Here is a 26,559-nt window from a genome sequence, read left to right on the forward strand (position 1 = left end):
AAATTATGCTGGTTTATCTATTTGACAAATATTAGTACCTCATACATCAAATTACAGTCATGCACTGCATGATGATGTTGGTCAACAAAGGCCTGCATGTTAAGACAGTGGTCCCATAAGATTATAATGGAGCTGAAAAATTCCCACCACATAGAGATATCACTGTAGTTATAACACTGTAGCATAATTACTTTATTTTGTAAAATGGATTTAGGGTACCATGCAGCCTAAGTGTGTAGTAAGCTATACCATCTAGGTTTGTGGAAGTGCACTCTGTGATGTTCACACAAGGATGAAAACGCCTAATGATGTATTTCTCTGAACTTAAGTGATGGATGACTGTATTTGTATACTAACCGGCTAGATGACAGAAACATTCTTTGACTGATATGATTTCAGGGGGATGGTGTCCAGTATTCCAAGGTATGAGGGTATTTATACATGGGATACATAGAGCCCTGAGGTTAAGAGCATGGAATCTGGAGTCAGACTATGTAATTCTACTCACTCACTAAATACTTCTCAATGCCTCAGTTCTTTCACTGGTTAAAAATGGGGGTAAGGCAAAGCAGCTTCTCATACATATGTTAAATGGACAAATAACATAAGTGAATTGCTTAGAATAGAGGTCTGGTACACAGTCAACACTGTAAGCTTTTGTGAAATGATATCGCTGTCGAGCAATATACTCCGTGACCTAATGGGCCCCTCAATTAGAGGGCTGACTTAAATGTGAGGCAGAGGAAAAGAAAAAAAACAGTAAATACAAGTTCCTGGAAGAAATCTGCAATGGCTAAAATTTAAAGTGCACTTATAAGCCTCATGATTAGGAAGAAATGAAATCATTTTCATAAAATGATTTAGATGCAACTAATCTTAGGTCCTTATTATAGATGTGACCTATTTAAAAGACGTTATCTTTCAAGGTCTCACAGAATACAAATGAAGTAAGAAAGTTCTTCCTTACATAGCAAAAGGGATTTAGGTCACTCTTACCAATAAAATGTAAGCAATCAGAAGCATAAAGATTGTACCAATCCAATTTAAAACCTCATTGGTAAACAGACATTAATAAACTGCCTAAGGAAAGCCTACTCAATACCTGTGAAAAGCGGGAAAAAAATTTTTTTAAATAAATACATAAAAGCCTACAACTTCTGTATTGTGACAATTTCAATAATTTTTTCCAATAAGGCAAATAAAATCGACAAGCAAGACCACTTTTCTCTCCACTCCTGAGGCAGATAAGAAATAAGAGTGTTTAATCCGTCATAGTTTTAACTGGACTATAAATTCTAGGAGGCATAATAACTCTCTTGTTCCCTTTCACGTTGTATACTTACTGGCACTCCTGCATAAACACTGAAATCAGTTTTTTCAAAAAAAGATATTAGAAAGTGAATACTGAAAACTAAAAGCATTACAGAAGTACATATCCAGAGGAACTATATAAAATGGCCTTCAAAGTCCAAGTATGAACAAAAGCCAATCTAGTAAAGCATTTAATAAAATGGTTAACATTTGGGATAAGGTATTCAATAATGATTCATTGTGAAGTATTCACATATTCAAAATAAAGAACTCTTGAGCTAAAAAATCGTATTCAAATAGTTTAGTTCTTTAATTTATATGCACATATTTTTGTTTAGACAGTTCTTAATCCTGAATAGTTCATTTTAATTGAAGTCTTCAGTACTGTATTTTTCTTAAATTAACCAAGTATTGATGATATTGAAATGTCTACCTCAGACACTATACCTGGTCTGTATGGTTTCCTTTTTCTCTTTTTGACACCATCTGTTCCTTCTACTCCCTTAGTTTCATCATCCACAGCTTCCCGCTCAGGACTAGATTCTGATTTTCCATCACAATCCATAAGTTCTCCTTCTGGAAAAAAGTAAATGTATACACAAAATTGGAAAAACCTATCAAATACATAATCCCTACATAATGGGGAATACAAAGCAGGGTTGTTACTGAGCCATTTTAATTACACATCCCTGTTGGTAGGGAAAGTATGAAAGCAGACAGAAGCCCCAAATGGTTGCAGAAATTGTGCTGCTTAGTGCAGTGTTCCCATGAAATAAAATATAATAATCAGAGAAGGGGAACACAGAACTCAGAAAGAGTTCTGTTAAGTGCAATCCATTTGCACTTAACAAATTCACTTCTTTAATTATGTCTTCAGGTCCAGGTCTCTAGACCAGAACTCTCTTCTGAGCTTCAACCACAGCTATAATTGAATACTACCTAGTTACTGAAAACTGTATATCCAAAATGAACTACTGATTTAAAATAAACTTTCTCCTTTTTCCCATGTTACCTATCATCATTAAAAGGCATGGACATGTAACCTGGAGAAGACAAAGGCCTGGAAGACCACCATAATCATTCCTAATCTCTTTCCTCCCACAACCAAGACTCCTCAATACCTCTGAAATGCATTTTATCACTCTCTATCACCATCTTAGTCCAACCTCAGATGACTCACTATTAATACAACATGCTGCTATCTAGTTCCCCACCTCAAAGCTTACCTCTCTCCAATTAGTTCTTTAAATTACTGCATAAATGATCTTTCTATAAATATGTATCAATTTTCTGCTTAAAATCCTTTCATGTCTTCCCAATGCCCTCAAAATAAACTTCAAATTGCAAGGCCCATTACAACAGCCTTTTGTAAACTTTCCAGCTTCATCTCACTCCCACCAGTGAACTATATTCAGTTCTTTGGATGTATCAAGCTCTTTCTTCCACTGTCTTCCCCAATTTCTGCCTTCTACCTAATTTATCTTTCATGATTTATTCTAAACTTCACTGTATTGAAGAATTCCTGATATTTAGATAAGGTTATGTCAAACAGTGTATGTTCCTATATATGAATGTCATGCTTCATTTTAATTGGTTCTTTAAAATCTGTGTCCCTGCTGGACTGTATTCTCCATGAGAACAGGTACACAGATTTTCTTAGTAACAGATGTATTGTTAGCAGGATACCTAATACATGTTCAACAAATACTTCACTGAATGTGGTAAATGGAATGCTTAGAGAATGCTATTTTAGAGAATGCTATTTTAACACTATGTAATCAAACTTTTCCAAGTTATATATGCTTTACATTGTATTACAGGAAAAAGACATGTTTATCAAATACATTTTAAAATCAAGTTGTTAACTCCTTCAATATTCTCAGTATTAGAGATAACATATTTCTGTAATGGCATGAACAGGGTATGCGTCTTTTGTTTTTTATTATATTTGAAGCCAATTCCACAACAATCTGATAATGGCTATGAACTTATGACTAAGCCATGAAAAGAAAAGTTTATAGGCCAGGCAGGGTGGCTCATGCCCATAATCCCAGCACTTTGGGGGGGCCAAGGCAGGTGGATCACTTGAGGTCAGGAGTTCCAGACCAGCCTGACCAACATGGTGAGTCTCTACCAAAAATACAAAATTATCCGGGTGTTGTGGTACACGTCTGTAATCCCAGCTACTCAGGAGACTGAGGCAGGAGAATTGCTTGAACCCGGGAGGTGGAGGTTTCAGTGAGCTGAGATTATGCCATTGCACTCCAGCCTGAGCAACAAGAGCAAAATTCCGTTTCAGAAAGAAAGAACGAAAGAAAGAGAAAAGAAAAAAGAAAATTACTGAAACACAGCAAGCACCAAAGATAACAATACCAATTGTTTACTTCCAAATAAACCCACCTAAAAGTTAATGACAGGGAATTTGGGGTGAAGGTGGCAGGCTAAATCCATATATTAAAATTTCATTCTCCTGAAACTCTACTAAAAACACACTAAAATAATCCATTTTTAAAAGATAAAATCAAGCAGGGGCATGGTGGCATGCCTGCAATCCCAGCTATTTGGGAGGCTGAGGTGGGAGAAGAGAATTGCTTGAGCCAGGAGGCTGAGGCTACAGTGAGTTATGATCACACCACTGCATTCCAGCCTGGGCAACAGAGAAAGACCCAATCTCCTTTAAAAAAAAAAAAAAAAAAAAAAAAAAAGACAATAGGAAAGGAGAAAAACAACAAAGTTAAATTCTCAGTTGAAGGCAGAAAGAACTGAAAAAAAGAATGCAGTTTATAACAATCCTCAGAAGGCTGAGAAACTAGGAAAACTGGCTACCTTTGGAAATAAGTGGGAGAAAACCAAAGCAACAAGAGCTTTATTTAATTACCTACAGAAGTCATACTCCCTACACCTGCTTCCTAGGTTTACACACCGAGAAGCTGCTACTCTCATTCATGGGATGCAGGATTCCTGGGTGACCTTAAACGCAACAATGGGATAAAGACTGAAAATAGGATGAAGAAACTATACTAAATGTGGGCATACTAAATGTGGACAACCCCATCCTGCTCCCGCTGCCGTACCCCATGTTTCCCCACTAAATTCTCAGAAAGTTAGCAGCCAGATCTCCAGCCTCCAAGTATGAGGTTTGAAAAGACTGTTGTGGGGAACCTGATCAGTTCAAGAAGAACATCTAAAGATACTGAAACCAGAGGGTTCCCCAAATGGTCAGCACAAATCACCCCACTAAACTTACAAATTGACAAGCACCACCACATACTCAAAGCTTTCCAATCAACTACTTAATTCCTTTTTTAAAAAATAAAAATAGTATCTATCCAGTCTCCATCTTTAGTTATTCACTTTTCATCATGCAGGTACAATAAAGATTATCTGATGATGGTCTGTAACAAGCTTGTCCAACCTGCAGCCCAAGATGCTTAAAATGTAGCCCACTGCAAGTTCATAAACTTTCATACAACATTATGAGACTTTTTATAAGTTCTGTTTTGTTTTGTTTTGTTTGTTTTTTTTAAAAAAAGCTCATCAGCTATCATCAGTGTATTTTATGTGTGGCCCAAGACAATTCTTTTAATGTGGGCCATAGAAGCCTGAAGATCTGCAACACCCCTGACAGAGACCTGAAAACACAAAAGACAATTTGGAATTAATAGACTAAGTAGGAAGAAAAAAATTTTAAAAAAGATTAAAATCCTCTGAGGGATAAGATAAGATACCCATGAGGCAAGAATAGGATGCTACAAAAGAAACATTCAAAGGAAGGAAAGAAAGCTCATGAAATAATTGAAACAACAGAAATAAAAACAAAACTCAGTAGAGGAAGATAAAATAAGGACATGAATTGGAAAGAAGCAGAGAAAAATTGAGTACGTTTCACATCTGAAAAGCAGAATTCTAGAAAAAGAGAGGGAATTGTTGTCAATAATATAGTTCAAGAACATCTCCTGCCACTGAAGGATGTAAGATGGCAGACTGAAAGAGACCACTCAGTGTCTAACAAAACAGATTTTTAAAATCCAAAATAGGGGCCGGGCGCAGTGGCTCACGCCTGTAATCCCAGCACTTTGGGAGGCCGAGGCGGGCGGATCACAAGGTCAGGAGATCGAGACCATGGTGAAACCCCGTCTCTACTAAAAATACAAAAAATTCGCCGGGCGCGGTTGTGGGCGCCTGTAGTCCCAGCTACTCGGGAGGCTGAGGCAGGAGAATGGCGTGAACCCGGGAGGCGGAGCTTGCAGTGAGCCGAGATCGCGCCACTGCACTCCAGCCTGGGCGACAGAGCGAGACCCCGTCTCAAAAAAAAAAAAAAAAAAATCCAAAATAGACAAAAACAGACGTTATCCTCATGAAATTTTAGAACACTGAGGACAAAGAATTTCCTAAAATCCTAAGAGCTCCTAAGAAAACACAGGTCACATAGAAGGAATCGAGTTCTTCATATACTAGAAACTAAAAGGCAGTGGATCAATGGACTAAAAATGATAAATGAAAACGTATTTCCAACCTGGAAAAGATCAGTCAGGTAGGAAGGTAAAATAAAGACATTTTCAGAAGTATATAATGCCCAAAACTTACCTTCCACACCTTCTCTGTCAGGGAGCTATGGAAGATACGTTCCACCCAAATTGACGGAAGAAATAACAGAAATTAATGAAACTGCAGAAAACACATGTAACACAGGAGAGAACACAAGATGATCTCCAAGATGATGAAGAAGAAATCCCTAAATTAATCATATGTAATGGTTTGTGGCCAAGGATAGCACTGGATCTAATACAAAGACCACCTATCAACTGAAACAATGCACACGAGGACAGTAAAACCCAAGAGAGCACTTTTATTGATGAGGTTCATAGTGACACCAGTAAGCATACATGTTGAGACAAATGGCATAAAGTAGCACATACAGTGCCCTAACACAAGTGGTATCACTGAAGGCTAAAGTCTCTTCTAACCAACATATTCACAAGGGCCTTCTGATTCCCACAGGCCGCAATAAAGAAAAAGACCATATCGGCCAGGCGCGGTGGCTCATGCCTGCAATTTCAGCACAGCACTTTGGGAGGCTGAGGCGGGTGGGTCATGAGGTCAGAAGATTGAGACCACCCTGGCTAACATGGTGAAAACCCATCTCTATTAAAAATACAAAAACAGCCGGGTGAGGTGGCGGGCGCCTGTAGTCCCAGCTACTCAGGAGGCTGAGGCAGGAGAATGGCATGAACCCGGGAGGCACAAGTTGCAGTGAGCCAAGATTGCACCACTGCACTCCAGTCTGGGCGACAGAGCGAGACTGTGTCTCAAAAAAAAAAAAAAAAAAAGGAAAAAAAAGGAAAAGACCATATCACCCAAACATGAGAAATTCTTCCATATATGCATACTTGTATCTAGATGACTAATCTCTGGAAAGTTATAAGAAAACCACTGGTTCTTTCCAAGGAAGGGATGGCCGAGAAAGGTAGACTAACTTAACATTGTTCACTCTTTTTAAGACCTTTGTATTTCTTATAGCTATTGCCTATTCAAAAACAAACCTGTAACAGGGAAAGAATGAAAGCTTTTCTTCAACATTTGGGACAAGGCAAGGATACCTAATCTTAACACTTATATTCAACATAGTCCTAGCCAGAACAATCACATAAGAAAAGGAAATAAAAAGCATCCAAGCAGAAAAAAAGGGGCAAAATTATCCCTGTGTGCAGATGACATGATCCTGTATGTAGAAACCCCTAAAAATTCCACAATTACTAAAATAAATGAATTCAAGTCAAGTAGCAGGATACAAAATCAATATACAAAAATCACATGCATTTCTTTATACCAATAATGATCTGAAAAAAAATCAAGAAAACATTTCCACTTAAAATAACACCAAAAAGAATAAAACACTTAGGAACAAATTTAATGAAGGAAGTAAAAGGTTTATATACTAAACATTATAAAATATTGACAAAAGAAACTGAAGACACAGAGCCGGGAGTGGTGGCTCACGCCTGTAATCCCAGCACTTTGGGAGGCCAAGGTGAGTAGATCACCTGAGATCAGGAGTTCAAGAGCAGCCTGGCCACATGGCGAAACCCTGTCTCTACTGACAATACAAAAATTGGCCAGGTGTGGTGGCAGGCACCTGTAATCCCAGCTACTTGGGGGGCTGAGGCAGCAGAACTGCTTGAGCCCAGGAGGAGGTGGAGGTTGCAGTGAGCTGAGATCGCGCCACTGCACTCCTGCCTGGGCAACAGAGCCTGACTGTGTCTCAAAAAAAAGAAAAAAACTGAAGACACAAATAAATATAAAGATATCCCCATGTTTGTGGACTGGAATAATATTGTTAAAATGTCCATACCATCCAAAGTGATCTACAGCTTCAATGCAAATTTCCAAAGGCATTTTTCACAAAAATAAAAAACACAAATTTGTATTAAATCATAAAAGACCCTGAATAGCCAAAAGAATCTTGAGAAAGAAAAAGTAGAAGGTATCACACTACCTGATTTCAAGTTATATTACAAAGTGATAGTTATCAAGACAGTATGGTACTGGCATAAAAACAGACACATGGATCAATGGAACCGAATACAGAGCCCAGAAATAAACCCAAGCATATATTACAAGCTAATTTTTGACAAGTCCAATAAGATACAACAGGGAAAAGACGGTCTCCTCAATAAGTAGTGGTAAGAAAACTAGATATCTATATGCAAAAGAATGAAACTGGACCTGATGCCTATCTTACACATCATACACAAAAAGCAACTCGAAATGGATTAAATACCTAAGACTTGAAGTCATAAAGCTCCTACAAGGAAATATAGGAGAAAAACTCCTTGATATCCTCCTTGACAATGATTTTTTGGATATCACACCAAAAGTTCAGGCAGCAAAAGCAAAAACAAGCAAGTGGGACTACATCAAGCAAATAAGCTTCTGTATAGCAAAAACAAAAACAGGGTAAAAAGGTAGCACAGAGATTAGGGGAAAATATTGGCAAACCACACATCTGATAAGGTGTTAAAATCCAAAACATATGAGGAACTCACACAACTCAGTAGCAAAAAACCCCCAAATAACTGGATTTTAAAATAAGCAAGGGACCTGAATAGCCATTTTTCCAAAGTCACACAAATGGTCAAATGGTGTATGAAAAGATGCTCAACACCATAATCATCAGGAAAATGAAAATTAAAACCACAATAGATATTATCTCATGTCTCTTAGAATGACTATCATCAAAAAGGCAAAGACAAAAGTGTTGGTAAGGATGTGTAGAAAACGAAACCTTTGTACACGGTTGATAGGAATGTAAATTAGTATAGCCATTATTGAAAACAGTATAGAGGTTCCTTTAAAAAAATGTAACTACCATAAGATGCAGCAATGCCTCTGCTGGGCATATATTCAAAGGTAAAGAATCAGCACCCGAGAGAGACATCTGCACTCCCACATTCATGGCAGCATTACTTACAATAGCCAAGATATGGAAACAAACTAAGTGTCCTAATGGACAATTTACTTATCCATTCAAGGACAGATGAATGGACGAAGAAATTGTGATGTGTGTATGTACATATATAAGTCCTCCCTTAATGTCATCAATAGGTTCTTGGGAACTGAAATGTTAAGCTAAATGAACATACAGCATGTTCTCAAGTAACACTGTTTCCTTCAATCTAATTTTGGTATAATGCAATGAAAAAAAAAATCGGTTTTGTCATACTTTTTTTCCACCTCTTAACCACAGTTTCTAAGAACTTACTGATGACAATGAGGACTTAACTATACAATGGAATAGTTGGCCTTAAGAAAGGAGATACTGCCATTTGTGACAACATGGATGAACCTGGAGGAAGCTATGCTAAGTAAATTAAGCTAGACACAGAAAAATACTGTATGATCTCACTTAATAAGCAGAATGGGAGGCGGGGGGTGAGAAGCTGTATATATAGAGAGCAGAATGGTGGTTATCAAGGGTCTGGGGATGGGGGATGGTTGGGATGGGAAGAAGTAGGTCAGAGGGTACCAATCTGCAGTTAGGTAAAATGAGTAATTCTAGAGATCAAATTACTACACAACATGAGAACCATAGTTAATAATACTGTGTATCGAAAATTTGCTGAAAGAGATTTTACATGCACACACACGCACGCACACACACACACACAGAGTAACTACGAAAGATGAAGGATACAGACATCTGACTATAGTAATCATTTCACTATGTATACAAAGCATGTTGTATACCTCAGATATGTAAAATAAAAATAAATAAAAAAAAAAAACAAAACAAAACCCGTATCCTACCTGCAAAAATAGTTTCAAATGCATTATGTCTTTGGATTTAGCAAGGAATTCACCTTTGCAGGCCCACCTACATACAACATTATAAATATACCAGGTGATTCATTGTATTATTCACAGTAAAAGATTGAAAGAAACCCAAAGGTCTATCAACAGGGGAAAGAACTGGTAAATTAAGTTGCTTATATTTCCATATAAAGGAATATTTGCAGCCATAAAAAAATGAAGGACAGTAAAAAGTAGCAAGACAAGAGGAACAAAAAACATATATATATACACATTTCCTTGTACATGCATAAAACACATCCGGGAGGTTACAGAAGAAACCTCCGAGGTTTCCGGAGATGTAAACTGGGGGCATGAAGGCAGGGGAAAGGGAGAGACTTCACTGCTTACCTTTTTATTCTTTTCCAATTTTAAATCATTTGAATGTGTAACTTGTCTAGAAATCAAATTTTAACAGTTGAGGGAATTAACACTACAGAAAGTAACAAACTTCAAGAAAGCAGCCACCTTCACCAGGTGGATAGTTTACCGCACTCTTCCCACTCTACAGTAGTTACTGAATGCCAGTCTCCTCCCTCCACTCAGTCTGCCCCACCTGCTGGCCTGCTACAGCCTTGGTGCAGTCCTATTCCCGCACCTCCAAACACGTCCATACATTGTGATGGTCTCTCTGGGGCCACTGATTGAGAGGAAATGTGCTGTGTTTCCATTCTTGAGACAGAGTGTTTTTATTTTCTTGAGGTTTGGGATTTTTTTCTTGCAATAACAGGGTTTCTAGATCCCAGTAGGTGAGAAAGAGGTATGCTTTTATTGCATAAGGAATTTGTTTCCGATATATCAAAGTGATGATGTATGACTTTTCTTAAAGAAGTGGTTATTAGAAGAGTTAAAAATCAATGGAAACAAAAAGTCATAGGTATTGTTCCAATACTCCAGGAACATCACAGTTTGGATCCTGCAGAGGTGTGTAAAATAATGTGTAATATTACATTCTGACAACCTCAAATTGAAAAATGCACAGCTGAAGATCACTTATAGTCAATACTACTTTTCAAACTTTAAGTTCATCAAGTCTCTCCCTAATGTATTGTACTTTTTAATAAAGGAAACTGTCAGATACGCTATAATACAGAGGAAAACGTTTATATACTCTTTCATTATAATTTTTCCACAACTTCCAAAATGAAGAAAAAGACATGGAAACATTAAGTTTGGAGAATAATTGTGGCAGGCAATTCCCCCATCCTAAAAGTTCAATTACCCAAACACAGGCATGATTTCTTACTAACTGAAAAGGAACTGAATTCACATATAAAGACAAGCATGGGATTCTGTTGAGTTCTGCTGGACACAGAACACAACTGCCGAAGCACTGGTTGAGCACTTGTATTCTAATAGCTCACGGTTACTGAGCACTCTACGTGTGGGAAGAGCCAGTGCCGGGTGCCTGGCACGCATCCTTGCACCTCATCAGCACAACTATCCTGTGGGCTCATCCTGGTTCACCTATTTTATAAATGAGAACACTAGCACTAGAGAAGTTAAAAAATTTGCCTAAAAACATCCAGAGTAGGTTTCAACATTGCCCACTACTTTATAATGCTTTCCCAAGAGCACTGAGACATTATCAAAACACGTTAGTGAAACAGTCTAAAACATCACAAATTTTAGGTTTAATACAAAATGCCCAGAAAAGGGCAGCATTATTAGAAATCTCAGCATAATGTAATAATAAGAACTTATGATGATTGTATCCTTTTCCTATTTTTTCTCCTGTACAGGCATATTAAATACCATAAAACTTATTTTAGGGGTGTGTATGTGCAGTTTCAAGATAATAATCTAAAACATTTTTAATATGACGAAGTATGGCAATACTAAATTTTTTTTTTTTTTGAGACGGAGTCTCGCTGTGTCGCCCAGGCTGGAGTGCAGTGGCGTGATCACGGCTCAATGCAAGCTCCGCCTTCTGGGTTCACGTCATTCTCCTGCCTCAGCCTCCCCAGTAGCTGGGACTACAGGCGCCCACCACCACGCCCGGCTTTTTTGTATTTTTAGTAGAGACGGGGTTTCACCCTGTTAGCCAGGATGGTCTCGATCTCCTGACCTTGTGATCCGCCCGCCTCGGCCTCCCAGAGTGCTGGGATTACAGGCGTGAGCCACCGCGCCCAGCAGCAATACTAAATTTTTAAAAGGGATTTTTATTTAGCCAACAGCAGAAAGCAAAAATGTTGTCCAAGTAACATGCATTTATTTTATCCCTAGGAATGTACCCTTCCTTCCACAAAGCATGTGAGATCCTGGCATGTAAATGAACATGACAGACTAGTCATGAAAATAGTGTATATTCAATTCCTTAAATTCTAAAATTGTCTTAGCATTTAACATCCAACACACTAAACAATCTTTTTTCATATTCAAAAAAATAAGGACAAATTCAGTAAATTCAGATGGGCTATTTTATCACGTAAAGTTAAAAAAAGTAAGGGTAATTTTTCAACTGATTTTCTTTTACCCTGATACAAGTCAATGAGAAAGTATGAAATTGAAACATATCACCATTTCTCAGTGCTTACAAATGGTAGTCACAAGGAAAAGCTTCCAAGGTCTTTTGTGTTGTTTTTAAAAGATATTATAATCTCATAATTTGGGAAACAATGTGTACTATTATCAAGAAACCTTTCGTATTTTGTGAAATGGAGCACTTCCCTAATTTAAGAGACTATGGAAACCTTTTTCAGACATTTTTTTAACATCCTCAGAAATGGAAATTCTTGTTAATGCTGATCTGATCAATTCCTCCTAAGTTTATGGACTATCTCTTCACAAACTACAAGCCCCCAAATCAAATTATCTGTTCAATGGTATCTGAAATCAGTTATATACAAGCATCAGAAAGCTTTTCTCCCAGCAACATAGACCCAAAACACACTACTACAAAACAAAAATTATCAAGAACATACAAAAGACATATCTTTTTTTTTTTTTTTTTTTTGAGATGGAGTCTCACTCTGTTGCCAGGCTGGAGTGCAGTGGCTCAATCTCAGCTCACTGCAACCTCTGCCTCCTGGGTTCGAGCAATTCTCTGCCTCCCGAGTAGCTGGGATTACAGGCACGTGCCACCATGCCCAGCTAATTTTTGTATTTTTAGTAGCGACAGGGTTTCACCATGTTGGCCAGGATGGTCTTGATCTCCTGACCTCAGGTGATCCACCCACCCTGGTCTCCCAAAGTGCTGAGATTACAGGCACAAGCCATCGAGCCCGGCCACAAAAGACATACCTTTTCAAAGCCACAATTACCTCTCACCTGGACCACTGTTCCTCACTGATCTACCTGCCATAACTCTTGCGCCTAATCATCTATTTATATCATAGGAGAGTGTCCCTCTTAAAATATAAATAAGATCATGGTGTTCTTCTTTTCAGAAACATTCAATGGCCTCCCATTCCATTGCTATTAAGCACAAACTACTGACACATCACCTTATGGTTGTGCTGAGATATACTGAACTGCCCTTCTTGTCTGTCCATCTCTAATCTTCTCACCTTCTGACTGTCTGCTCTGCTCACTCTCTTGGTCTCCACAACATTCTTCAAATAAACTCAGCACACTCTCACCCAGAGCCTTTACACTGGCTTCCTCACTGTCTGGGATGCTCTTCTCTCAGGTAATCAAGTGGCTCACTCACTCACCTCTTTAAAATCTGTGTTCAAATACTGCTTTCCATTCATATGGACCCTAAACACCCATCTGTACTTCCAATTCCTTTTTTTTTTTTTTTTTTTTTTTTTTGGAGATGGAGTCTTGCTCTGTCACTCATGCTGGAGAGCAGTGGTGCAGTCTCAGCTTACTATAACCTCCACCTCCCAGGTTCAAGCAATTCTCCTGCCTTGGCCTCCCGAGTAGCTGGCATTACAAGTGCATGGCACTGAGCCCAGCTAATTTTTGTATTGTTAGCAGAGATGAAGTTTCACCATGTTGGCCAGTCTGGTCTCGAACTCCTGACCTCAAGTGATCTACCTACCTTGGCCTCCCTAAGTGTTGGGATTACAGGCGTGAGCCACTGTGCCCAGCCAGCCAATTCCTCTTAATCAAACTTTATTTTTACCATGGGACTTGCCAAACATGTTATAATTAACTGATTTTTTTTTTAAGAGTTGGGTTACCTAACATTAAAATATAAACTCTCTGCAGAGAATTCTACCTGCTTTGTACACTGATACGATTTCCAACATCTGACATATAGTAGGTATTCAATAAATTCTATTGTCTCAAAGCCAGCTGCAGTGGCACATGCCTGTAGCACCTGCTACTTGAGAGGCTGAGGCAGGAGGATCACTTGAGCCCAGGAGTTGGAAACCAGCCTGGGCAACATAACAAGACACAGCCCCTTAAAAAAAAAAAAAAAAAAAAAAAACCTATGAAATAAAATATAATGGAACAGAAATAATTATCACTTCATTTCTAAATCAGTTGAAAATAAATATCCGCCCCAAAAATGAGCAAACCTATAGTAATCCTCTTTAGGATATAACTCATATTGGATTTTAAATTACTATTAAAATATTTTGCTATCTCAAGAATTTAGCAGGCTGAGCAGACCAGATGGCTCGAGCCCAGGAGAGTTCAAGACCAGTCTGGGCAACACAGCAAAACCCCATCTCTACAAAAAAAAAATACAAAAATTAGCCGGGCGTGGTGGCCCACATCCATGGTCCCAGCTACTCAGGAGGCTGAGGTAGGAGGGACACTTGAGCCCAGGAGGCAGATGTTGTAGTGAGCCAAGATCGTGCCACTGCACTCCAACCTGGGCAACAGAGCGAGACCCTGTCTCCCCACCAAAAAAAAAAAAAAAAAATTCAGCTAGAAAAATGTTACATTTACATCGATCAAGAAAATGTTTATAAACCAATAGTTTATGATGCACACTGGTGAATATGAAGTTATACCTGAAGTAATATCAAATGACAGCTTTTCCATTTCTTGAATGTATGCATCAAGTTCTACATTAACTTAAACATGGTATTATCCAAGCTCACAGTATCTGAGAAGGTTTATGTTATCTAGCAACCTAAAGTCAAGCCCTCTGTATTTCCCCACCTGTGATCTTCAAAGATACGGTGCTCCTTGAGATTTCTGAAAGGTAGGTCTGTTCTAAAATGTGTGAAAGGAAGAGAACCTGAAAAGGCAAGGTCTAAGAAGATCACTCATTTGGAAATGGCAAGGGTCACATCAGGGGTTATCTAAGTTAGTGTGATTTACCCTTTGGTAAATCATACACATATTTCAAAAGTTACTTTATATGCTTTAATTCTTGCACACATATTTCATGGAAAATAAATTAGTATTACCTCGACTATCATCCATTTCACCATCCCTTGAATGCTCTGATTGGATGTCTGGAGGGGTCTGAAGGACGGCCACGCTATTCTGATTTATAATCTTCAATTTCAATTTTGGTTTTGACCGTTTTCTTCTTGGAACTGTAACTGTGAGGCTCTGTAACTGAGTCATCCCTGATTCAGTCAAACACACACCATCCTGGGTATAAGTCTTGGGTGGGTCTAAAATTACAAAATCCCAAGAATACAAATTTAAACTTTCATTTTAAATTTGACTGATTACTGTTCCAAAATACCCATGTCAAGGGAATGTGACCGTAGTTCTAGAAAGCAATTACGTATCTATGAAATGCATGAATAATTAACTTCATGATACCCAATAAAAACTAGGAACAATAGGTCAAACTTTCTGGGATTATAGGCAAAAAGGCTGCATGTTTTTAAAAAATGGTCTTCCTGGGCCGGGTGCGGGGGCTCACACCTGTAATCCCAGCACTTTGGGAGGCCGAGGTGGCAGGCGGATCACGAGGTCAGGAGATCGAGACCATCCTGGATAACACAGTGAAACCCTGTCTCTTCTAAAAATACAAAACATTAGCCAGGTGTGGTGGCATGCACCTGTAATCCCAGCTACTTGGGAGGCTGAGGCAGGAGAATCGCTTGAACCCGGGAGGTGGAGGTTACAGTAAGCCGAGATCATGCCACTGCACTCCAGCCTGGGTGACAGGGCGAGACTCTGACTCCAAAAAAAAAAAAAAGTCTTCCTGCCATTTCTATTTTCATGTCCCAATAAAAAGAGTTAGAAGCACTGCAACTAAACGCAATGCTCAGCTAATCCACTATGAGCTTTTTCCTAGAAAAGATCAAAAGATAGGGATCTATTTACATAAGAGAAGAGAGAATACTCCAGAAGTTCATCTGGAAAAATCAGAGTACCAACATAATTACTAATAGGGAGAGGTGATAAATAAGTACAAATCCTGCAGATTTAATTTTAAATGTACAAAACTGTTGTTCCTTAGAACAATTCCTGTACTATCCAAATGTTTTTGTATCAGGTGCTATTAAATACAAGTATTCAAAAGAATGATTGTTTAATAAGAATATCATATTAATCACCATACTAAGTTTATTATTTTAAAAATTAAGACATTGAATTAATTCTAAAACAAATCTGTTTGCTAACTAGGCCATATTTTCTGCTAACTGATAATTAAGCACAGTAATATATCAATGAATCCAAAGCAAGTATGGCATTAATGGTTATTCTAAGAGCTGTTATTTTTGTTGCCAACTTGCTGAAATTTATAGGAGTACTGCCCCAGTAAAGCTGGACGACATTTTATGTATCATTGTGGAAATGATTACCAACATGAAGGAATTTGGATAGAACACCCATATGATTGAAGCAGGTTTGACGAGTGGTAAGCCAATTATGTAAAAATTAAGCAAAGTAAATTAATTAAATTACGTAAAGCATTTCAAATTTTACCTAGCTCTTTTACTTTTGTGACAATTTGTGCTACAAGTGAAGATTCACAGCAGTCTGAGGAAGGCACTGAAACGAAAAAAAAAAATCCAGGTAATTCTTTTCAGAAAAAGTAAAGTGTATTTAAATACTTATATATGATTAAAATTTGTTTCTATACTCATTTTATTAAAATAAATGTTTGAACACTAAAGTTAAAAGTGGTTTTTAAAGCAACAACAAAACAAGAAGTGGTGAAGGAAATACTCAAGTCATGGAGGAAAACCTGGCTAAGAAAGAATCAATATATTGGATTTTGACATATTGTCAATAACTACAAGATCATGTTCCCTGGAAGCAAAATTATAGTTTACATCTAAAGTATATGCTTTTTATTGTTTCATGTCAATTGTTTTATTAAAAGTTGTGATAAGTCATGTGTAACCAAAAGTAATATTTTTTGTAAAATACTTGTCAAAGTAAGTTTCACAAAGACAAAATAGAGTATAGCTAAGCTAATTCATTGGTTATGGACAGTAAGGTGCAAGTGAGTGGTACAACAGTGCAGACTCACAGTTTAAATTATTCTCTTACCATTAGACGCAGGCATATAGGGTCTGCACATGCTACAATCAAAACCAATGTCTGCTACATTTTCCACTTCTTCCTCAGTATTTAAGTTTTGACAAACTGCATGCATCCATCTAAAAAGACCATATTTGTACATGTTTTTTAAAAAATGGAATATACTGAGAACTGCTACCTTTTAAAACCTGTAACACTGACAGTCTTCAAACTTAAAAGCCCTAAGCCTCACATGCTCCTCCTACCTTGCCCTTTTCTCCTAACTATCCCTATTAACAGAAAACTTTCATAGCGCTAAGAAGGAAATAAAAGGAATAAGAACAACTATTAGAGAGGAAGCAAAGCACATTACATAAGGAAGCCAATTATTTTATCATCATATATTAAATATTTCAAAGACAGCAAGGAAGCTAGTTAGAGCAAACAGGAAGGTATTCAGAAATATTGCAAATGGCAGTGCTAGCATATATGTGCTCCATGCAATGCATCTAATTTGAAGTAGATATATCTCATGTAAAGCAATGTTGAATGGTAATTGGGAAATAAAGTAAAAAGTTGTCTGGCATTGGAACAAAGAATTAGTAGGCAGAGTCCCAAGAATACTGTACTACTGATGAAATAATACTATTAATAATAATATATGTTCACTGCTTAACTTCTAAAAGAGTACAACAATATACTAATGAAAGCAACGAAATATTCTTGATTTTGAAATTCCACATAATTACGTAGGGCAGGCAGAAGGTGGTATCTAATATCTAGATATCTAGTATTTAGAGCTTTAAGAAAAAGTGGTTTAAGGAGAACAGAATGTGTTAGATATTCTTCATAATTTATTGAAAGATTCAGAAACCTTCCATAAGAAATGGCATAGATGAAGGCAATAATTCTCCATCTAATTTCAAGGGATTTCTAAACCCTCAAAAAGGCCTAAATTAAAAATCTTTAGTCTTGGCCAGAAGCAGTGGCTCACGCCTGTAATCACAACACTTTGGGAGGCCGAGGTGGGTGGATCACAAGGTCAAAAGATCGAGACCATCCTGGCCAACATGGTGAAACCCCATCTCTACTAAAAATACAAAAATTAGCTGGGTGTGGTGGCACGCGCCTGTAGTCCCAGCTACTTGGGAGGCTGAGGCAGAAGAATCGCTTGAACCCAAAAGGCGGAGGCTGCAGTAAGCCGAGATCGTGCCACTGCACTCCAGTCTGGCGACAGAGCGAGACTCGGTCTCTAAATTAAAAAACAAAACAAAACAAAAAAAAAACTTTAGTCTGGAATTGAGAATTCAAAACAGGAAATCACTTCTGTAAGTTTCTAGGTGACTAAAAATCTACAAAGCAAAAAGTTCTGTACCTAAAACTTATGATAAAGGAAAAGCTATTTTCCATTTTCTTTTTGCTACATTTCAAAGAGAAAAGCTTTAAAAAGATGAAAAAATAGCACAATACCTATCACATTGTCTACATTGCAGAATAAGATCTTCTTCTCTATAGTTTCGATAGCAGACTGGACAGGAAGATAAGCTTGCACAAGGAGCGCACTGTGTGTAATTGTTCTGCCATTCACATCTTAGACCTGCAGATGTTGCTCCACAGTGTCTGCACCAAACACACCTGAAATCCAAATCCCCCCGAAAAGTCTCAATTTTATTTTCTTAGTTATTCAGTTACTGTAATTCAGGAAGCTACATACGAACATAATGGGGGAATGATTTAATGTGTATGTGAAAATTTTTCTGATTAGTGATATCTATCATAGCATACGTGTATTATTCAATTAAATAGATGTGGCTAATTTTTAAAAACTAAAGTGGTATGAGAAAGTTCTGAACTTGAAAGACTAGCAAGGCAAACAAATCCTAGAGTACCATTTGCACTTCCAGCCTCCTTTGGGAACTGTCTGCAATGGAGGGTCTAGGCAGTAGGTGTGATAACTTATGTCACAATCATCACACAGCAGGAGTCTTCCTGGGTCAGTTGCCTTCCCACAGGCCTCACACACAGTGCACTCAAGACACCTCCAACCTTTGCTAAGAACCACTTTAGTGATCTGTAAAAGAAACAACCAATCCATGTGATTTATGCATTAACCTAACATAATCAAATATACTATATAAATTAGTATGGTGCTTATGTACCTAGAAGCAGAAAAGAGGCAATCAACTAACATTTATTGAGCACCTACGGAGGCCCAATATTGGGTTGGGCATGTTCATATGCACTTTTAGGAGCCTACTGAGCAGAATAATAGAAAGTGGCATATATTTTAATGCCTTTTTAAAGTCCACATAATTACCTTATGCTGTACATTTAATGTCCACTATATTTATAGATATAGTGACCACATTTTAAAGAAATCAAGTAAGTTTCCCTATTACTGATACATAATTTGAAAATACATCAACAAAATCTCCATCTACGTTTCCATGCTTAAAATCAATAGAAAAAATACCAAAAAAAAAATAATAATGTAAAACATGAGTTCTTAGGGACATTTTATTATCTTAGAGGATTTCTATTTAGACTATGAAGCTAGGAATTCCGAAGTTCACATTCACTCCTCTGTTTATTCTTCTCTCTCTCAAGGGTGTTAGTAGAATATTTGGGAATCTCCAAATCCCTAATCAACTCCTGAAGGAAGTCACACCATGTAATATTAAGATTGTGGAACTTCTTAAAGATCTCAAGAGACTAGGGTGTACAGATAGAACCAACCAAGTGCCCACATGATAATGACACAGCAGGTAATGAGGGTGGAGAATAAAAATTCAGATCATGAGGTACATGAAAGCCTAAAAGATACCAGAGAAGAAAACAAGAGTTAAATTCAGAGGAACACCTATCAGAATGGCACCAAACTTCCCAAATCCAGATGCATAAGTTTCCAATTCTACAAGAAAACACTTTTCAAAGTACAATTCTCAACCTAGCTACACAAGCAACTGTGTGTGAAGACAGAATACGTTGTAGACACAGGAAGACTCAAAATTCAGCTCCCTCATTCTCCTTCTAATAAAGTTACTGAGAGATATGTGGAACAGAATGAGGATAAAGAAAAGGAAGATTTGGGATCTATAAATCAACAGATCCAACAAAAGACATCAGGCCAGGAAAGTTTAAGGATGAGAACAACACACCTAGAAGCTCCTGGCATGTTTCAGAGCAGGAGAAGGGAATGTCCAGGAGGAGGGTAGGATTCTTCCCAGAAAAAAACGGTACTTTAAAAAATAATCTTATATGATAGTTGTATAGTAGGCAAAAACAAAGAACAAATGGAGAGTCACTATTACTTTCTTGTTATTAAAAACTCCATGAAAGACAAAAGAAACTCATAGTACACTATTTAGATCTGCAGTGAACATTCACTGAGTCAAAATCAACACCTTATTAATTGAACTAAACATAGTAATACAACTATATTGGGAGAAGGAAGGAGGTGTATTTTAAGACCTAAATCAGAATTGATTTATTCATAGCAGAAAGTCGACAAAATCTAGCACTGATAAAGCAGTAAACCAGTTTATCATTTAGAGCTATAGCACTAACTACAAGAAAAAAGACCTGAAAAGATGAAAAGTGATTGCCTCAGACATGGAGGTAAAGTAATACAAGGGTTGGTTGTTCATTACAAGGCTTTTTTTTTTTTTTTTTTTTTTGAGACAGTCCTGCTTTGTTGCCTGGGCTGGAATGCAGTGGTGTGATCTCAGCTCACTGCAACCTCTGCCTCCCATGTTCAAATAATTCTCCTGGCTCAGCCTCCTGAGTAGCTGGGACTACAGGAATGAGCCACCACACCCAGCTAATTTTTGTATTTTTAGTAGAGACAGAGTTTTACTATGTTGGCCAGGCTGGCTCGAACTCCTGACCTCAAGTGATCCACCTGCCTCGGCCTCCCAAAGTGCTGGGATTACAGGTGTGAGGCAACACGCCCGGCCCATTACAAAGCTTTTCATGTCATTTGGTTTTTAAACATGTATATTTATTAATTTGATTAGCTTATATGATTTTTAAGAATTTGTCTTAGATTACCAAGTTAATATATTATTTGCCCACATGAAGGAAATGGCCTAGGAGTAAGATCAGGGTGGCTTAGAGCAGTAGCCAGCAAACATTTCCAATAAAGGGCCAGAGAGTAAATAGAAAGTTCTGAGGGCCATATGACCTGTTGCAACTTTATAAAAACCCTACCAGTGTAAAGCAAAACCCACTACAAATATATGTAAACAAAAGAACATGGCCATATTTCAATAAAAGTTTATTTGCAAACAAAGGAAATGGGTCAGATTTAGTCTATGGGCCAGTCTGCCTAACCCTGGCTTCGATGATGATCTGAAGATAAAGTGGCAGACAGATCTGAGGTGTTTAGTGGCAGAATTTTAAAAATATTTATTTTCATTCCTCCTAAGTTTTCTTCACAGATACCTGTGGCCCCTTTTACAACCAAACTCTCCAACTTTCTCAGTTTATATTCACTCTTCAACATACTACACTATGGTCTCTGCGCCCACATCCACTCAAAACTGCTTAAGCCAGGCTCGCCAAGACCTTCTTATTCTCAAATCTAATGGAAACATTAGCGTTTGTGTTTCTTGATTGCTAGTACTTCAACACTTGAACAATTTCTCCCTCTGTGAAATTTCCTTTTAACCTAGGTACTGGGGTTGTACTATCAAGTCATTTTTTTCTTCTGCTGAACCAGTTTAGGCTTAGTTTTAAAAATTTTTTCAAATAAGATGTCATCCAGGATTCCATTCATGGTACCCTGTCCAAAATTGTTACAGATCTGATACGGATAATCTAATACGGATACATGCTTCAACTATAATGGAGTAGGTGGGACCAGCCTGTTCTCCCATAAGATACTAGAAAATTGGACAAAATGTATGAAACACTTGTTTTCAGATATTGGACAACACATAACACAGGAGACAGTGGTCTCTGAGAGGAAGGAAACACTCAGGGGGTCCTGTGATACTCCACCTAGAAACAGTTTCCAGACTGCTGCCCAGGGAAGGAGAACCTCATCAGAGAACAATCCATGGCCTCCCTGGGGTTAGGGAAGGTGAGGCAGTGGAATGTGCAGGACACAGTACTCAAAATGAAGAAGCATAAGGACTAAGAGCTCCAGAAATCTAAAGGATTCCCCTGAAGTCTTTGGCAGAACACCAAGCTGCACTGCTATAAGGCCAAAGACCCCCAACCAGGGGAAAGTACACCTACTGGGAATTTGTAAGCTGCACAGTTACCGAGCTTGCAAAAGGCTCAAAGACAAGTGAAGCCCAACCAGTCAGAGTACAAAGACAATGGTGAACAGGGGGTAGAATTCAGTAGAGATCCCAGAAAGGCCAAGTCTTAAGTATAGGGTTAAACTAATGCTAGGACCGCAGCTACCAAAGTGTGGTCTAGGGAACCCCAGTGGGCCTGTAAGGTTAAAACAAGTTTAAATAATACTAGGATTTAATTTGCCTTTTTTTCACTTTAATTCATTCACAATTATACAGTGGTATTTATAGAGGCTACATGTTGTATCATATCATTACACTGACATTATGCGGGTTGTGCTTCTGTAGTCTTGTGTTATAAAATGTTCCTAGTTTTAATTCCTAAAATGGTGAATAGTCCAGAGTTAAAATCCTCATAAACAAAAACTATGGAGTCCTCAGGAATTTTAAAGAGTGTTAAGGTTCTAAAACCATAAAGTCTGAAAACATCCACCTGAGAGTGAAGGCTTTCTAGACTTGCCCCAGCAAGCTTAAAAAGAAGCTTCAAAGGTATCAAACTTATCCACAAACAATCGCCTCCTACAACAAAAATTCAAACTGAGTCAATTCAAATATCCCTAGTATATTTCTAGATACTGCTGTATTTCTCAATCAATGAGACTGCAGTATCCTACACTGTCCAAAACAGCGTCATCGTATAAAAGGAACCACATACAACTTTTAAAAATAGGAATTCATATTCTAGCTCTACCAGTAACTAGGTGTTTGACAGTGAACTAATTGTCCAATCTTAACTTATGTAAGTCATATTTAACTCATCTGTAAAATGGGAATTCGGTAATTGTTGGATGGGTTAAAAGAAATACATTACTACCTTGAAAGGGATCTTATTCAATTTCCTTCGGTCCAAAACACTAAGTATTCTAAAACACAAAATCTAGTAACAGCAACTTTTATACAAAGTACAAAGAAGAAAAGAAACATATTTTATGCATATATAACTCTTATTTTTTAATTGACTTTATATACTCTTTTTCAGTCAAATGTCACGAGCAACTAATTTTAAAAGACTACATAAATTAACCGTACTAGTCTTCTATTTTGGATAGTATTAATTATAATCTTTCATTTTGATTCCTAAATTCACAAAAACCTATAATACCCTATAAAAGAAATACTAGTGTAGTTATCAACAAAGAATTCTGAGGGAGATAATGTTGATTTATTTACTACACTGACATTTTACTGACAATGATATAATACAGTCATGTTTGAAGGGCAGGGGAGAAAGGTATAAAAATCACTCATAGTTCATGACCTATCACTGAAACTGAGGTTAGTATTTATAGTACATGGTATGGCAGTACTAGAAAAGATTTACTTGTGGAGTACATTAAGACCTCTGCTGTACAGCTATACCTCCATGCTTGCTTCCAGTGGCCATGACACTTTATTCAAATATGTAAGTTTTATTAAGACTGAGTTCTTGGCCGGGTGCGGTGGCTCACGCCTGTAATCCCAGCACTTTGGGAGGCCGAGGCAGGCGAATCACAAAGTCAGGAGATCGAGACCACGGTGAAACCCTGTCTCTACTAAAAATACAAAAAATGAGCCGGGCGAGGTGGCGGGCGCCTGTAGTCCCAGCTACTCGGGAGGCTGGGGCAGGAGAATGGCGTGAACCCGGGAGGTGGAGCTTGCAGTGAGCCAGGATCGCGCCACTGCACTCCAGCTTGGGCGACAGAGCAAGACTCCGTCTCAAAAAAAAAAAAAAAAAAAAAAAAAAGACTGAGTTCTTAAAAAGAAAACATCAAGAACCTCAACTACTGAAGTATTGAGACCTGTCCATATTTAAAACCAAGCACACGATACCACTTAAAAGGTTCCCCAGAAAGCCTCTATCCTGAAATGCTTGAAAGTGAGCAGTGCTGACTCTCGATTATTACCAATTGCATTAAATATGACATTTGTTTTGTTTCTTTTGGCTATAAGGAGAAAATGTCTTTTTGTATACGAGTGAGCATAGAGGAAACAGAATGTGGGAAAGAACAGAATGGGCTAATAATTTTTTACTAAATACTCCAGTTCTCAGCTTTTTAAATCAACAGACAAAATTAATCAGTTAAACCTAAAATCTTTGTGAATAGTATAAATTATCTTTTAAGTTAAATGCACATATTTTTATGTTTTACTTTTTCAAGACAAAAGCAGGATATTAGTACAATATAAGATTTATAGAGGAGCAAATTTCTTGAGATAGCAAACCCTTAAAAGCAGTATTTAAAGTACTTAAATACTGTCACATATGTATAGTATTCATCATACTTAACTGTGAGAACTGGGAGTTCATGTTACCACTCAAATCAAATAAAAATTCACTACATTTTTGTTAATTCAATTTAAGGATGTTTACCTTAATACTGACACAGTATGGATGGTAACACTGACCACACTGAGAACAGGCAAGTAATCTTCCTTCTGCTCCTTGGCCAAAACTGCCACAAACTACACACATATCCTGAAGTTAAGAAAACAGAACATATTTTAAATGGAGACTAAGCTAAAAATCTACAAATTTTACTTTAAAAATACCTTCTTAACTAATATAGCTCTATAGCTAGATATTGGATGACTTCTGTATATGAGATAAAGCAGAAATGTGCAAGGAGGAATTCAATGAGGAAGACAGTAAATTGTTAAGTTCAAACCTGATTCAAAGTGAACTTGTCACTACTAGAAAACAACACAACTGTATTGTGCATAGAGTTTTCTTCATCATCCTTATTTGATGAAATATCTGCAGCAGACACCTATAAAAAGCAAAATACACAAAATACGAAGTTATATTTTTCACTTGTTTTACACTTAACTGGAAAGCTTCAGAAAATTCATAATCAAAACATATATTTTTGCCAAGGTCTAGAATAACAATTCCAAATACTATTAATGCTAAAATACTACCATAAAATGGAGTCATAACATTTTATTATTCACCTAATTCTCTCTTTAGAGGTAGAATTCCTATAGACCAAGAAGTAATGAGAAAATACAATAAACCTGTCTTAGCAAGACTTGATCATGCAGAATTCTAATCAAGAAACTATAAATGATAATATTATATGTATGTACACACACAAATCTATCACTCTATTTTAGTGACATACACTTGGGATCTGCTATGTAGCTAGTCTGAACTGAGATGTACTGTAAGCATAAAATACAACACGTAATTATATATTACATGTTGAAATGGTAATATTTTAGATATATCAGTCAAAATGAAAGGCATTAAAATTAATTTAGCCTGTTCACTATAACCTTTATTTTGTTTTGAGAGGGAGTTTCACTCTTGTTGCCCAGGCTGGAGTGTAATGGTGCAATCTCGGCTCACTGCAACCTCAGCCTCCCGATTCAAGCTATTCTCCTGCCTCAGCCTCCCAAGTAGCTGGGATCACAAGTGTCCACCACCACACCCAGCTAATTTTTGTATTTTTCGTAGAGATGGGGTTTCACAATGTTGGTCAGGCTGGTCTCTAACTCCTGACCTCAAGTGATCCACTGCGCCCAGCTCACTGTAACTTTTTAACGTGGCTACTAGGAAGTTTTAAATTGCATATGTGGTTCTCATTATATTTCTATTATACCACTTTAGAATATTATTTTGAATAATATCAAAATTTCAGTATTATCCAAATGATTATCAACCAATATTGTTGAGTCTGGACTTAGTTCTATTTGACTACATCAACTAAGTACCCACTGGTTTGTTACTAATTTCTAGAGTGATTATGAAACAAAATAAAGCTCTGAACTAGAAGTTGTAGAAGAAGACAAGGAGGACAGTGCCAAAATCATAAAATACAATCCTCTTTCTTTAAAAAGCTTACAACCTAAGCCTGGAAAGACAGAGTTGAAACACAACAGGTTATGTTCAAGGTCAAAACATAAAACAATAGAATTACTTTTCTTGAGGAACAACTGAAAGAAGATTAACCAGCTGGGTGTGGTGGCTCATGTCTATAATCCTAGCACTTTAGGAGGCTGAAGTGGGTGGATCGCTTGAGCTCAGGAGTTCAAGACCAGCCTGGGCAACGTGGTGAAATCCCGTCTCTACCAAAAATACAAAAAATAGCCAAGCGTGGTGGCACATGCCTGTAGTCTCAGCTACTCAGGAGGCTGAGGCAGGAGAATCACTTGAACCCGGGAGGCAGAGGTTACAGTGAGCCAAGATTACACCATGGCACTCCAGCCTGGGTGACAGAGCAAGACCCTATCTCCAAAAAAAAAAAAAGAGGAAGAGAGGAAAGAAGGACAGAAGGAA

General features: G+C 37.6%; 1 protein-coding gene across 23 annotated transcripts in view; it reads right to left on the reverse strand.

The window, feature by feature from the left end:
* The window catches only part of KMT2C (lysine methyltransferase 2C), a 298,088-nt gene that overhangs the window by 76,229 nt on the left and 195,300 nt on the right, over positions 1 to 26,559 (reverse strand). For all 23 annotated transcript variants that reach the window (XM_028846502.2, XM_028846498.2, XM_077997768.1 and 20 more), the window contains 8 exons: positions 24,947 to 25,048; positions 24,652 to 24,756; positions 18,888 to 19,069; positions 18,469 to 18,633; positions 17,029 to 17,138; positions 16,459 to 16,524; positions 14,976 to 15,188; positions 1,759 to 1,887 (listed from right to left, as the gene is read on the reverse strand). In XM_028846502.2, coding sequence (XP_028702335.2) covers positions 1,759 to 1,887; positions 14,976 to 15,188; positions 16,459 to 16,524; positions 17,029 to 17,138; positions 18,469 to 18,633; positions 18,888 to 19,069; positions 24,652 to 24,756; positions 24,947 to 25,048 — 1,072 coding nt within the window. The remainder of the gene's footprint in view (positions 1 to 1,758; positions 1,888 to 14,975; positions 15,189 to 16,458; positions 16,525 to 17,028; positions 17,139 to 18,468; positions 18,634 to 18,887; positions 19,070 to 24,651; positions 24,757 to 24,946; positions 25,049 to 26,559) is intronic.

The sequence above is a fragment of the Macaca mulatta genome, chromosome 3, assembly GCF_049350105.2.
Source record: "Macaca mulatta isolate MMU2019108-1 chromosome 3, T2T-MMU8v2.0, whole genome shotgun sequence".
In the NCBI taxonomy this organism is placed as follows: domain Eukaryota; kingdom Metazoa; phylum Chordata; class Mammalia; order Primates; family Cercopithecidae; genus Macaca; species Macaca mulatta.